At 43.0% G+C, this 16014-nt stretch overlaps 1 protein-coding gene across 1 annotated transcript in view; it reads left to right on the top strand.

Moving 5' to 3' along the window:
- TLL2 (tolloid like 2) overlaps positions 1-16014 on the top strand; it is a 1863287-nt gene that overhangs the window by 979362 nt on the left and 867911 nt on the right. Inside the window, exon 5 of the mRNA XM_069240439.1 lies at positions 7558-7675. Coding sequence (XP_069096540.1) covers positions 7558-7675 — 118 coding nt within the window. The remainder of the gene's footprint in view (positions 1-7557; positions 7676-16014) is intronic.

Here is a 16014-nt window from a genome sequence, read left to right as displayed (position 1 = left end):
CCTAGTAAAACAACCAGTTTGCCAGATCTACCCCTTCCTATTTAATACTTATAAGTCTCCCCTAAGGTAGCGCCTGAATGCCTATAAGACAGGGTGCAGTGTATTTAAAAAGTAGGACATGAATACTTAAGTTTTATATGTCCTGGCAGTAAAAATGCTCCGAAGTTGTTTTTCATTGTGGCAAGACTCTCTCTCCCATTGAAAAGCACAGTTGCATTATAATACATTGTAATGCCTAACTTCAGTTTAGTAATAGCTAGAACTATTGTTTAAGGACTCAAATGAATAGAAGTTTAAAATCCGATCTGACTGTCAAGTTGTATGTTAAATTACTGTTCTAGCACTGCCACTTTTAGAAAGTTGGAATTTTAATGCTTAACCCCCTTCGCTGCCAGACCTTTTACCCCTCAGGTGGAGAGCCTTTTTTTGGCTATTTGAGGCAGTTCGCGCTTAGGCCCTCATAACTTTTTGCCCACATAAGCTACCCACGCCAAATCTTCGTCTTTTTTTCCAAAATCCTAGGGATTCTAGAGGTACCCAGAATTTGTGGGTTTTCCTGGAGGAGACATTAGCAAAAATACAGCTAAAATTTAGTTTAAAAAAAAAAACAATATGGGAAAAAGGTGCTGCAGAAGAAAGCATGTGTTTTTTCCCCCTGAAAATGGCATCTACAAAGGGTTTGCAGTGCTAGAATCACCATCTTCCCAGCTTTCAGAAACAGGCAGACTTGAATCAGAAAACCACATTTGTCAACACAATCGTGGCATTTTACTGGGATATACCCCATTTTTTTGCTTTTTTCTGCTTTCAGCCTCCCTCCAGTTAGTGACATAAATGGGTATGAAATCAATGCTGGATCCTGGACAGCTAAACATTTTTGAAAAGTAGACAAAATTCTGAATTCAGCAAGGGGTCGATTGTGCAGATCCTCCAAGGTTTTCCTACAGAAAGTAACAGCTAAAATAAAAATAAATATTGAAATTGAGATGAAAAAAGAGCCTTTTTTGTCCACATTTTCTTATATAACTTTTTTTCCAGCTATAGCAGATTTTTGAAAGCAATATACCATTATGTCTGCTGGACTCTTCTGGTTGCGTGGCTATATAGGGCTTGTAGGTTAATCAAGAACCTTAGGTACCCAGAGCCAATAAATGAGCTGCACCTTGCAATGGGTTTTCATTGTATACAGGGTATACAGTAATTCATTTGGTGAACTATAAAGTGTGAAAAGTAGGTATCAAGGAAACCTTTGTATTTCCAAAAACGGCACAAGATAAGGTGTTGAGAAGCAGTGGTTATTTGCACATCTCTGAATTCTGGGGTTCCTATACTAGCATGTGAATTACAGGGCATTTCTCAAATAGACTTCTTTTTTACACACTGTCTTACATTTGGAAGGAAAAAATGTGGAGAACAACAAGGGGCAATAACTCTTGTTCTTCTATTCGGTGTTCCCCCAAGTCTCCCGATGAAAATGGCACCTCACTTGTGTAGGTAGGCCTAGTGCCCGCAGCAGGAAATGCAACATGGACACATCACATTTTTATATTGAAATCTGATGTGTTTTCTGGAAAGTGCCTAGCTGTGGATATTGGCCTCTACCTCAGCTGGCACCTAGGGAAACCTAGCAAACCTATGCATTTTTTAAAACTAGTCACCTAGGGGAACCAAGGATGGGGTGACTTATCGGGCTCTCACCAGGTTCTGTTACCCAGAATCCTTTGCAAACCTCACAATTTGGCAAAAAAACAATTTTCCCTCTCATTTGGGTGCTGCAAACTTCTGGAATCTGAGAGGAGCCACAAACTTCCTTCTACCCAGCCTTCCCCTAAGTTTCCCGATAAAAATGGTACCTCACTTGTTTGGGTAGACCTAGTGCCCGCTACAGGAAATGCCCCAAAATACAACAGGGACACATTATATTTTCTTATGAAAACTGACCTGTTTTTGCAAAGTGCCTACATGTGGATTTTGGCCTCTAGCTCATCCGGCACCTAAGAAAACCTAGTAAACCTGGACATTTCTAAAAACTAGACACCTAGAGGAATCTAAGATGGGGTGACTTGTGGGGCTCTCACCAGGTTCTGTTACCCAGAATCCTTTGCAAACCTCAACATTTGGCAAAAAAAAAACTTTTTCCTCACATTTCGGTGACAGAAAGTTTGGGAATCTGAGAGGAGCCACAAATGTCCTCCTACCCAGTGTCTTCCCCCCAAGCCTCCCGACAAAAATGGTACCTCACTTGTGTGGGTAGGACTAGTGCTCGCAACAGGAAATGCCCCAAAACCCTATGTATACACATCAAAATTATCAATTACAAAACTACCTATTTTTGCAGGGGAGGACGCCTGCATTTTTAGTCTTGGGCTCAGGAGCCATCTAGGGAAACCTACCAAACGACTAAACTAGACTCCAGAGGGAGTCCAGGGAAGTGTGGCTTGTTTGGATGCCCCAGTGTTTTCTTACCCAGAATCCTCAGAAAACCTCAAATTTAGCTAAACAAAAATCACATTTTTCCCATATTTCTGTGTGGGATCACTGCACCGGCACAAATTTCCTACCGCCCAACGTTCCCCTCATTCTTTCGGTAAAAATTATACCTCACTTGTGTAGGTGGGCCAAGTGCCTGTGACAGGGAAGAGCCAAAAACACGTTGAAATTGAGAGGGAACCAAAGCGGGTCCAAAAGGGCAGTTTGAAAAAAATGTTTTTAGGCTGACAAGTGGGGCAGAATTTGTATCAGGATAGATGCAACAATGCTGGGTGGTAGGAATTTTGAGTATTCCTGCAGCTTCTGGAAGGTTCCATCACAAACATGTGGGGAAAATGTGTGATTTCAAGCAAAGTTAGAGGTTTGCAGGGCATTATGGGTAAGAAAGTGGTGCGGGATGCATAAGAAGCACATCACCCTGGACTCATCCAGATGTTTAGGTTTCTGATGTGTCTAGGTCTCGTAGATTTTTCTGTATGGCAGTGTCCCAAAGTCCAAAACGTGCAGCCCTCACCATTCCAAGTGGGATGATTTTGAGAATTATCCAAACTCTCATGTAAAAGCTCCCAAATGTAAAATCAAAACCCAAAATAATCAAACGTTCTCTTGCTTGCTGTTGAGATAAGATCTTTTATTGTGCGGGGGAGAGCTGAAAGACTGTTATCCCCTTCAGTTGGGATGGGGGCATAACCATGCCCAAGCTGGTTAGTATCCACCACCCCACAATTTTTTATGTTTTTTAAATTCCCTGGCATCTAGTAGGCTTTCTGCCCCCTGGGGAGTGGATCAGGGGTAAAGTAAGAACACATTTATTTGGGGTAGGGGTATGGCCATACCCACACCCTCTTTTTTTAAAAAGAAAATCTTCTCTGCTGTTTTAGTGGGCTTTGTCCCCCCTTGGGAGCAGATGGGCCTCACAAATATAGGCTGATATGCCCCCAAGGTGGCAGAAATGGCTAACAATAATGTGCCCCCGTGGGGAGCGACCCTTGCCCAAGGGGCTGCTCCCCAAACAAAACACACACACACACCAATCCCTGGTGCCTAAGTGGTTCCTGCCCCCCCTCCCCCCTTGGGGGCAGATGGGCCTAATAGAAATAGACTGATCTACCCTCAAGGGGTGCAGAAATGGCCTAAAATAATTTGCCCCCATGGGGAACGGCCCTTGCCCAAGGGGCTGCTCCCCTTATGTAGAATAATGCAGAAAATAAAAACCTGGTGTCTAGTGGTTTCTGTTTCCCTTGGGGGCAGATTGGCCTAATAAAAATAGGCCTATTTGCCCTCAAGGTGGGCAGAAATGGCCTAAAATAAATTTCCCCCCACGGGAGCATCCCTTGCCTAAGGGGTCGCTCTCCATCTGTAAAAAAATAATTACAAAAAAGATCCCTGGTGCCTAGTGTTTTCTGCCCCCCTTTGGGGGCAGTTCTGCCTAATTAAAATATGCCGATCTGCCCCCAACAGGGCAGAAATGGCCTAAAATAAATGTGCCGCCCAGGGGAGTGACCCTTGCCCAAGGGGCCGCTCCCCTTCTTTTTTTACCCTGGTGTCTAGTGGGCATTCCTACAGCACAGTTGCTATGCAATCGTGCTGCAGGAATGCTCAGAGACACATGAAAAGTAAAGGAAAGGCCTTTCCTTTCCTTGTCATACCTCTCTGACCTCCCCTGCCTCCCGAGGAGAAATAAATCAATTTCTCTTCGGAAGCCATGCTTCCAGCGCGATGGAGGAGACCTCTGATGAATAAGTAGACCAAAGTGTCCATAGGGACAGGGTGCATGGTATTTAAAAATAGGACATGTAGAAGTATAATGTTAAGCATGTCCTTTCAGAGAACATGCCCTCAAAACTATTGTCGTTGTAGAAGGATTGGTGGTTCCTTAGGAAAGCATTGAAATACTATATCTAGTTTAATAAATGTTATATCTGCCTCTGTGGGCAGAGACTAGGCCCATGGTACTCTTATCCCTCCCATACACACTCTTAACCCTCAGAGCCCAAGTTGAATGTGGATGAAGTGACTTTAGCTTTCTCGAAAATGCCAAAAGTAGGAAGGGTTAGCCCCAGGAGCCTTTACCCCATTGGATAGGGCACCCCCAGGATTCATTCCCACCCAATAGCACGTTCCAGACATGAAGGTGGAATCTCCAGGCACCTATTTCAGAGCCCTTCTGGACCTGTGGAAGATCAAAAGAGGACTGACTCTACTCTCTGAGACCCGGAAAGAGCATAGGAGACTGGACCTGTTCTCTCTCTTGTACCCAGGCTCAAAGGGTCATAAGGCTGACCTTCTTTTAATGCTACAGGGACACAACAAACTACAAGATGCCTTTTCCTGCAACTGCCCAGACTGCCCAGCTGTAACTGGACCTGGACTGGTCCTTGCTGAGGCCTCTGCGATTACCCCATGAGTCTATACATGGACTCAGGATTAACCGGGTTGGTGTATCCTGCCCACGCACCATTGTGATGAGCGTCAAATTGCGCCTAGGTCATGTTCTACTGTGACCATTGACGATTATTAGCCCTTTGTGTTTTATGACAATATTTGTACCTAAAACTTTAAAAAATCATCACTCTGATTTCCCTTTTTGGATTTTTGTCATTTTGGTGTCAGATTTTTAAATGGTTACTCTATTTTTTTAATTAGTTTTGGGATGTTTATTTATTGTTTTGCATTTTGAATTTATAACTGTTTTAGTACTGCACAGATTCTTTACATATTGCCTCTATGTTAAGGCTGTCTGCTCTATGTCATAGCTACAAGGGTGGGGAGCTCAAGTTTATCTAATAACCTTAGTTGTCCACCCTGACAAGGAATGTGATTTATTCTTGAGGTGGGTACTTAAATCCTCAACTAACAGCCTAATTTCTACAGAAGTCAATTGATCTCCCCTTCTCTCATAACTTATGAATGTCAATGATCCTAAGATTCAATCAGTCAATCATTCTGTATCTGTAAAGTGTGGCTTGTGACTTGGGTGGGTATCCAGGCACTTGCTGCTGGTGATATTCGAAGAGACAGGTCTTCAGCCCTTTTCTAAAGAAGGTCAGTGACAATGCAGTGCAGAGGTGCAGGGGGAGAGCGTTCCAGGCCTTGCCCGCGAAGTGGGAAAAGGAGCTTTTTCCTGTGTGGCAGCAGCGTATTCAAGGCATTTTTGCCAGGGCGAGGTGTGCGGAGCGGAAGTTCCTGGAAGATTGGTGGAGTTGCAGGCGGTGGTTGAGGTAGGTGGGTCCTAGGTTGTGGAGGGTTTTGTAGGCATGGTTATGTGCATGAAATAGCATCTCTTGTGGATCGGAAGCCAATGTAGGCCCTTCAGGTGTTGGGTGATGTGGGTTCTCTTAGGTAGGTTAAGGATTAGTCTGGCCACTATGTTCTGGATTGTTTGGAGTTGCTGCAAGAGTTTGGTGGTGGTGCTGATGTAGTGTGTTGCCGTAGTCTAGTCTGTTGGTGATGAGGGCTTGCATCACTGTCTTCTTTGTTTTGAAGGGGGGGGGGAGCCATTTGAATATCTTGCGGAGTATGCAGAAACAGGCGGAGGAGACGGCAGTAGTCTCATAGAGAGTTCACTGTCAAGGATTATGCAGAGATTCGGGGCATGGTCCTTCGGAGCCAGGCCGGTCCTAGTTCCCCTAGCCACCAAGAGTAGTTCCAGAACGGTGAGTCTCTACCAATGATTAGCACCTCTGTTTGTCTGTGTTGAGTTTCAGGCAGTTGTCCTTCATCCAGGTGGAGACACTTTTTTATACAGTTATGAAAATTTGTTTTTCATTTCGGTGGGGTCTGTTAGAGCTAGAGGATGAGCTGAGTGTCGGTGGCGTAGGAGATGATGTTGAAGATTACTCTTCATATTTTAATTTTCCTGCTCTGATGATTATTAGACTTGTCTATTTTCTGAGATGAAAAAGTTAATCTACTTTTTATGCTAAAATATTTTTCATGACTCATCCCGCTTGACAATCTTTTTTTCTTTCTTCAGTCATTCCTAGCAGTGCCTGATCCAGTGATTCAAGCAGCTCACCCTCCATCGCCAGCATCAGTTTGGCTGGGAATATCCAATTCTTATAGAATTTGTAGACTAAGGAAGTGAAAGAGACAATCCCTCAGCTGGTTGTATATGGAAGGACATATGATCTTTAGGAGAGACAAATATATCAGCTGCTTTACGTTGGTCACCAGAGTAGAATCACTGATTTTAAGGGATTCTTGAATAAATACTGAATTATTATAATGTTTGATTCACTTTTGCACTGGGTATAAGAGACAGGCAGAAATGTTAAGTAGATGCAACTGTATTTATTGGATTTTATGTTAAAAGATACCTTGTATTTTTACGATCTTTATTGTCCATATTTAATGCTTTATTTATTTATTTTGTACATAAAACTTGTATATTTTGTTTTTAGCAACTAAAGTAATACCCAAACACTCCCTAAGCAGTAAATAGTTACACACAGTACCTCGTATTAATAATTTACCACATGAGTTTTTCCCTTCATAGTTAGTCAAAATATATCACTCTTGCACTCAAGGTCTTAGTGATCTGTACAAAAGGCAAACAAATATTGACACCCAGTTTCTATTTGTTTTGCTTGGTAACTCACTGACATTGCCACTAGTTTATTATAGTGGATTATGTGTATCTTTAACTATGTAGCATACAACTCACAAAAATAACTACTCTTCTAAGTACAGTAATTAATTTTTGTCTGTGTCCAGGTATAACATAGTTTTGTACAAAGTGTCAATTCATGCTTTTGTGTTGGAAAATAAATGTGACAAGCATGGGAAGATGTCTGATTTCTTTTTGCTATTTGATTTTCATATCGTTTTTAGTTTATTTTTGATCTTACTCTAATAGTGCGGTTGAGTGCTTATATTGCCACCTAGGCCAAGACAGAACCGTGTTTTATAGATGTGTTCAGTGTTTTTAAATAAGTTGATGTTTTTAAATCGTGTTGTAAATACGCTATAAAGCTGTTTACATGTTATCATCCGCTGCTCATCACGTGCTGTCAGCAAGTGTTTGTAGAGCTATCAGTGGTTCTAAATAATATCTTTTTTTCTTAGGTAGCCAGAGAGCAATATTTAAACAAGCTATGAGACACTGGGAGAAACATACATGTGTAACATTTTCGGAAAGGGTTGACGAAGAAAGTTTTATTGTATTTACTTACAGACCATGTGGGTAAGTACATTTTCATTTTTAGTTAAATTTGTTGTTAGTGATATACTGTTTAAAGAATCATTACCTTTAACTTAAGGGCAAGTTCTCACTCCCCCCCCCTTTGAGACAGCCTTGCAAAACAACACTTTGACGTGAATTTCACCCATTTAAGATATCAGGTTTGGAGTTACTTTAAACATACTAAATTGTAAGTTCTAAAATATGTCAGCATTAAGATAACTGGACATAATTCATGCCACAGAAAATATTATTTCAGTACACTCTCAATTACAAACAATGACGCGTAGGGCTGGATGAAGTGCATCCCAGCACAGAAAAACGCATTGTTTTTGTGGTTCAAACAGAATTTAACTTTTAAATGTTAATTCAACCCTCTTCCAACAAAAAGCTGTGGAAAATAAATTGTGAAAGAAATGTGATTCTTGCCTAAAGAATTTTGACCATAAACGAATGAGTTGCAGTAGAGAAAACAAGAAACTAGCAACTTAAAGCAAACAAAAATAATTTGGTGCCCAAGATCAAATTTCCATTAAAAACAAAATGTAACTCATATTGTGTTTTACATACACCTACCATACAGGTTACAGGCATTGTGTCAAGACTAATGGCCTGATTTATGTATTGGCGGTTAGATTGGTGATGATAATGATCCTCCTGCCAGATTTGATTTCGGGTGGACCATAGTTTGGTCACAGCATAGACTACTCCGTGTCCATCGTGGCCAAACTTCTACAAAGGCCCAACAGAGTAAGGTCTGTCAGAGAATTGGCTATATGTCTGCCCACCTATTTTAGATTGGCAGATATATAATCATTTTTTAGTGTCTGTCACAGTCAAGCAAACTTGGCGACAAGAGTCGGTAAAAAACTAAAAATGCCCCTTTCCCAATAGAAGATAAATCCCATGGCGGGCGGGCCTGGAGGTTTTATTTTCAAAAAGAAAATCCTGCTTCGAGATTTTCTTTATGAAAATAATAAAAAATAAGGTTGACAGATAGCTGGTTGATGGAGCTATGCATGAAATTTAAAAAACCATTGGCAGGAACTGCTGGACAGTGGTTTCCGTCAGTGCGTTAGAAATTACTGGTTCCTTGGCAGTCATTACTAAATTTACCAGACTTCATTAGGGCTACGGAGAAATATTCTCCTTTGCCCTGAGAGAGTTAACCCTGTCCTCCAACATATAACGCAGGCCATACTTCAAATTCGATCAGACTAAAATGTTTTTTCTGAGAAAAAGGAAAATTAGAAAAAATCCTGTCCATTTCTGCAAGCATGTGCATTTCCTAAAGTGTCACAATTTTTTTTTTTTTTTATTTATTTTTTTTTTAACACCAGTTTGCCAATTTTAGAGAGGGATAGTCTTGATCACCACTATGATAGCAAACATAAAAAGAGGGAGAGAGAAGAGGAGCTAAGAGCTAGGTTGCTGGGGAAGCCACACCTCATGTGTTGGTGGGGCATCTTAATAGCACTCTGCTTATTCTTGTGGAGCGGGTCGGGGTGGGAGACTATGCACCACTTTATCTCTAAGCTCGGATCAGAGAACATAAAAGGTCGAAGGGGTCAAAATGCCCACTCGAGGAGGTTATGAAGCAGGTTATTGTCCTTCGGTTTGTCCTTAAGGGTGATTACCAGGTCGTCCCAATCACTTGCAATTGAGAGCCTGCACGAGCCTCTCTTTGCGCAGCACTTAACTCTGTCCTGGCCCATTTGAAGGTAGGAAACTGTATGGGGTGCTGCTGCTTTTGGTCCCATAATGATTGTACACTCTACAAGGATTAATGCTAAGTAAACAATAGGGCAGTCATTTTGTTATTTTTGAGACATCTACCTAGACAAAGGGCGCACACCTCCAAGCTGTTAAAGTTAGCTATACCTGTAATGGTATGGCTGCTGTTGTACCAAAAACGGAAGTCCAGTTGAGCATCAAGTATGGGCAACTCCACAGCATGTGATGAAAGTTCCCTGAGAGTGTTGTGCAGCAAAGACAGAACATGGTGGCAATGGCATAGATTTTAATAATTTTTCCAGGGTTTGAGTAGGCCCTGTATAAGATGTTGAATTGTATGTACTGGATCTTGGTGGTCTGTGATGTAGTGTACAGATATGCTTTTGCCATCTCACACTCCTTGTCATTGAGCACTCTCTCTAGTTCAACTTCCCAGGTCTCTCACAGGTGTTAGAGGGGGACTTGTGTCTGCAGCTGAAGTGCTCTGTATAACCAATCAGTTCTCCTTTCACTGTTTCCCATTACATGTAATGTCTACACCAGTGAGCGCGTCTCATGCTCCGTGTCTGTGTTGTGCCACACAGTTCTAAGAACTTTAATCAGGAATTGGTATGTTCAAAACTTTCCCATGTGTAGGCCAAATTGCTTGCAGAGTGTGTCAAATGAGAGGAGCTGGCCACCTTATTACCGGTCTCCCAGTGATGGAAATGCCTAAATCCTCAATGTTTCAAGTTGTCAACTGTAAGACTGACAAGGTGTTTAGGGAGACTAAGCAAACTAATGAAGGGATTATCTGATTCTTTGGAGTAGGGACTGTGTGAGGCAAGCCAGGGCATTGCTCAGCAATCAAGGTAACTGGTGTCCCAGTTTGGGGCCCGAGAGAAGCAACCCATACGGTTCCCCAAGTCTCGACGGGACCTCCCAGAACCATGTATCCTCCAGGGAGTGTCTCAAAAACATCTGCTCAGTCACTGGAGCTGCACTGCCAAGTAATAGTGTTCAAAGTTGTAGGTGCCCATCCCGCCCTGCTCCACTGAAAGATGCAGCTTAGCCAAGTAACCCTTCATCGCCTGCTACCCCAGATTAGTTTCCTGAGCTGAGCATCTGTGTAGCTGAAAAACCTCTTTTTAAGAGGGAGAGGAAGGTTGGCAAACTGAAAAAGGAGGTGAGGTAGCATCAGCATTTTGGCTAAAATGATCCATCCCATAACTGATAGGAGAAGCATTCTACAAAAAGGCTATTTGCACTTTAAGGGTAGATCTTGCTCTACTAAGATTACAGTCAAAATGGTTCTGATTTGAGTGATAGATCCTAATCCCCAGATAAGGAAAGGAAATTCCCTACCACATGATTAGGCCATCCTCTAGATGTAGTAGAGACAGAGTTGTGCTAGGGTGCAGCAGAAGGAGACATGATTTAGACCAGTTGACATTCAGCCCAGCAATAGAGACCAATTCCACTGGAGTGTGAGATGCGATTGTATGGTCTTCCTCAATGTCTTCACTGTAGACCATTATGTTGTCTGAGTATAAGGAGATGGCATGGGTGCCACTGGCAAGTGAGATATCCCTGGTGCACCCCTCTGATCTGAGCCTGACTTCCAAGAGCTCCAGGGGGAGACCAGAGGGTAAGGGATAGAAGGGGCACCCCTGCCAGCTTAACCTTCTACCCTCAAAGAGGGCAGAGATCAGCTGGCCCATCTGAACTCTGGCACTAGGGCTCATGTGAGAAAGCAGATACCCATAATTGAGCATGTTGAATGCCTTTTCCAAGTTGAGGACATGCACGTTGATTGTGACCACACCGATAGGGCTGTCTCCATTAGCCTGTAAAGCTTCATAATATTCCAGGATGTGGTCCTCCTCTGCACAAAGTAATTTTGGCCCAAGTGAGTCATGTTGGGAAGCATGTGCAAGATTCGACTGGCCAACACCTTACTAAGTCTGAGTTCTGGATAGCTATTGGCTGGTAGGAGGAGGAGTTGGGTGTGCGGCCCAGCACTATCAGAGCATCTCAGGGGCTCTCTGAGCATGGACGGTAGCACGTTTTTGGTTGCTGCTGCTTCATAAATGCAGACCAGTGTGGATGCTAGTTTGTCACAAAAGGTTTGATAGAACTCCAGCAGTATCCCATTAGTTTCTGGAGCTTTTCCTGTGGCCAACTCAAAGAAGGCCTCCCAAATGGTTTGGACAGAAATGGAAGCATCCAGTTCATCTTTCAGGCCTTGAGAACCTTGGGCAGAGGCAGCTCCCTGAGAAAATGCTTAATTGCTATCTCCTCTGTCCCAGATTTACAGTGGTAGAGCAGCTCATAACTCACAGCTCACATGAATGTCTCTCTGTGCTTGGAACATTCCTCTCTGAATTGTTTGAACTGATGAGATCAGGTTTTGTTGGTGTTCCTAACTTGCTGACCAAACCAGTAGCCTCCCCTCCCCTTGTCCTTCAGTGTGAGTCTTGGAGTGTAGGCATGTAGCTAAGGCATCTCAATCATGTAGGGACAGTAGTCCTCTCTTTCCACATATCTCTGAGAGCTTCCCGAAAGTCTGCCACCCACCACCTCTCGCTCAAGGTGGGCCTGAGAGCCCTCTGACCCATCCAAGTCCCTCTTTAGTGTCTTAAGAATCCCTATCATGGGGGGTTGGATGCAGTGGTTTCGGATGGCCACCTTCAAGTCGTCACACTCTATTGAAGAGAAGGAGGCAATTTCCTGATTCTCTTTAAAATAGTATTGAATCCAGTTGGCTAAGGTCGAGGCCTGAAGGCACAACAGAGGAATAGGAGGGTGAACCGTACCCCACAAAAAATTCAAGAGTAAAGGAGTGTGTTGAAAGATAGTTCTGCCCAAGTAGTCGGGGCGGAGGTCAGCAGGCACATGGACGTGGAGAGGGCGACTCAGTCCAGATGTGCACAGAGGTTGTAGGGAGGGGAGTGAAAAGTGTAAAATGAGGACAAACTGATCTCCAGGTTATTGAGCCTCCAGATTCCAGTGAGTGAGCCAGAGAAATTATGCTTTGGTGTTATGAAATGTTTGAGTTTGTGGTAGTGGTGGATGGGATCTGCCTAGGGTGACGACTAGTACACAATTTAAAATTCTCTTGCAAGAACCATGTGATATGTTTCCCTTTGGGTAGTTGTTCAAACAATTGTCCTAGGAAAGAGTGCGGTTCAGTACTGGGTGCGTAGAATCTGCCAAGCAGCACTGAGCTTTCATTTAGCCTACCCTCTATCAGGACATGCCTACCCTCATTATCCAGCTGAACAGACACTGGTTCGAAGGAGACACTTGCCCTCATCCAAGTTAAGGCCTCCCTGGTGTAGGCTAAGTAGTTACTTGAGAACATTTGGCCTCTCAAGCGCTTCTGAAGACTAGTCCCTTCCATGAGTATTACATCAAACTCCTAAGTGCAGAGCTGTGTTGCCCGACCATCTGAGAAGTAAAATGGTTCTGGTATCGCTTATAATAGTGTGCATTCCCCTGATGTTCCAAGTCATTATAGTAAAATTGCCCGGTTATGCCAATTGTAAGGAATATGTGTGAGCTACTGGGAGTAGTTCCAACCTGCCACATGTTGCTTTCAGGAGAGAGATGGGAAGGCTTTAGAGCTAGCCCTGGGAAGTCTTAGAGTAGTCACTCCCACCAGAAACTGGAACAGTATAAAGAGGAATGAAAAGAGCAGGAGGCAACCAACCAATAACCTTAACAAACTTAAGTAAGTGTAACTGGGGTGTGCTGTGCATCAGGTGGAGGCATCAGACTCTGCCCTTATGCCCTTGCCCCGTCTCCTCCCCCCATCACCTAGGCCTTGTGTTTTTTGTAAGGAAAAGCATGTCTCCTATTCATAGGCATTGCTGGCCTGGCAAGCTGTGCATGCAAGTTTCAGTCCGAGAAAGGAGAGTTGGGAAAACCAGGGGGTAGGTGCTGTGGCAGCCACACACACACAGATTTCTTGATGTTAAATCTTCTGTTTGGCAGCCTAATTCCTTACCAAATTAATTCTTCCATTGGCACCACAGCTGATAATGAATGTACTTATTGTGCACTTTAGAGTAGTTCAGTAATTGTTGTGGTGTGGATGAGAAAGGATAGCTAAAAAGCATAGACAACAATATCAAGAAATTGGGACATGCTGGGGTTAATGTTTGAGCTGACATCATAACAAAAGAAATGTGAGAGTGAGTGGACCCAGTGTAATGATCATGCACATGTCAGTAATTTTGAACTACATAATTTTAAGTTGGACTGTTTTAATCTATGTGTGCACATATTATGAAATGTAAATGTTGGTTAAAGTAATTCAAGACCTTTCGCCTCAAACATGAATCAGATGCATCCATTTTGCAAAATGCTGGAAATCTTTACCGTCTGCTTCAAATGGCAAGGTTCTTCAACATACTCAAAATCCTTGTAGTTCCTTCTGAATTCACACAGGGTCTTAACTGTATTTTAAATAGTATCAAAAGAAAAGCCCTTCAGTGTTCATCCAAATAAAGAGAGTGTGCAAAGACCAATCAACCAGGCGATAGCTGACTGTACAAAATAATTTAAAACCCGCTTCTTAAAAAATGCCAGTAAAGATATCTCAATGGATGTACGGACAGGTTATAAGATTATTTTGCATGATTGCCTGGCAGGGAGAGGCACACCTCCATTTTAGAGGCATTTTTGATGCCTCAATAAATGATTTCCAGCAAATGAATCATGAAATGTTGGTTGCCTAGTGGCACTAGTCATTGTTTATAGACCCCTGGGCTATGACATCAAAGCACTTCTCTGACTTTATGGCCTTTTAATTCTAACTCTAGAAAAGTCATTGTGTCTCACAATTTTATTTTTTCTATTGACGGCTTACATTAACAAGTATCAGGACATACATATGAGGAGAGTTAAATACTAAATATGGTGTTTATCTGAGCTGAGTCTGATATTGATTCTCTTTTGATCATATGGGAATGGCTAATTTTTCACATTATAACGTGTTTATCAGATCCCATTTGGGAGGACCAAAAGGCAAGTATGCATTGTTGGGCCACAGATGAAGGGATTGAAGTCTTTTACTTTTGAGGACCTGGGGCCCTATTATTATGGCTCTGCAAAGTGGACCAAGTACAATCATTTCCACACTTGAAAATCGGGATAGCGAGGGACAGCATTCACAGACTTCTCAGGAGGCTGTGTGAGTTGCTCAAGCAGAGCTCAAGAATTAGTCAATCCATCAAAACCAATAAGGGGAATGTCCACAAAGTAAGGAATTTAATAGTAAAATTGCACTTAGTGTTACACACTACGTTAATCAAAGCAGGTTAGCATCTCTGGGTATTACATTAGCAGGTGTTGCACCCACCCTGCTCCTTCTGTGTCACCACTGTTCCCAGCTTCTCGTTCTGGGTTCCCCACTTTCTAGGGGTAAACGTAAGTAGCATGAATATAGAACATGTGCAGTTCATCACCTCCAATGCTCATGTGTGCTCAGTCTTGATGCTCTAGCCCCTTCAGAGGGTTGCATTCAGGCCTCCTGGTGCTGGGAAGGTGCACCGATACACACTTGGCCGTGCAGCAGGAAATTTCTGTGGAGTTCATGCAAGCAGGGCCACGTTTGATGAGTTTGCAATCAGTGACGCCTTCCAGATTGCTTGAAGATGCACAGTCCTAACATGTTGAGGTCTTGCTCTGACCGTTGATGAGTCTAATCTCCCAGGGGCCTTTCAGTTGGTGATTTCAGCCCATGTCAGGAGCTCTCACAGCCACCCGGGACATGCTAGAGCCTGCTACTTCCTGGAAAGTCTCTCCAGCAGGGTCAGCAGACTTCCTCTCTGTGGTGTCAGCAAGCTGGCTTCTAGCTGCATGAGGACAGGTACACATCTTCCCCAACATTAAATCCAGGCTTCAGGTGATAATGCTTACCTCTTGGAAACTGATTGTCAGGCAGACACCAATCAGTTGCACAGCAGCCCTTTTACTATTTAGCTGACAACTCCCTTCATTGGTCCTGGTGGTCTTGAAACTGAAACAAGATGGGGTATGTGGCACCCTAGTTTTATACACAGTTGGCTAACGGATGTTGTGGATCAGCTGTCACAAATTGTAAAACAAAAATGATGTGGTTCTTCCTTCAAGTCTCTTTCCACCCTGTTCTCCAGACTCAGTCTTGCTGTAGAGTGATGCTTCTCACTGTAGGATCATTTCCATCCTGGGACAGCAAAAACTAGTTTCAAAGAGGTGTGAGGTTTCTACACCTTTCTGTCATCCACCCTAAATGAAGGAGTAATTTGAGAATGGAAATAGGGTAGACCGTACCTGTAGGCTTCCTCATCTTTCATAATAGTAGTTTTCCGCCTACTATTCACCAAATTGCAGTGTTTATGAAGACTAATTAGCATCTACTTGCTAACAAAACATCTTGATAAAATAGCTAAAGAAACCATATGTACAGTCCCCACACTTTAGTGCCTATGTCCCTTCCCTCCACCTACAGGAATGTGAGCAATGCATTTCCACTGTCTGGGAAAACAACCTCACCACCATTAGTGAGACCTGGAGGACGCAATACTGGTAAACCAGTATACCTTCTACTTCCATGCTGTACTGAGGCAGTGCGTTGTGACAAA

This window comes from Pleurodeles waltl, chromosome 6 (genome assembly GCF_031143425.1).
Source record: "Pleurodeles waltl isolate 20211129_DDA chromosome 6, aPleWal1.hap1.20221129, whole genome shotgun sequence".
NCBI lineage: Eukaryota > Metazoa > Chordata > Amphibia > Caudata > Salamandridae > Pleurodeles > Pleurodeles waltl.
This window is presented reverse-complemented; position numbering and strand designations above follow the sequence as displayed.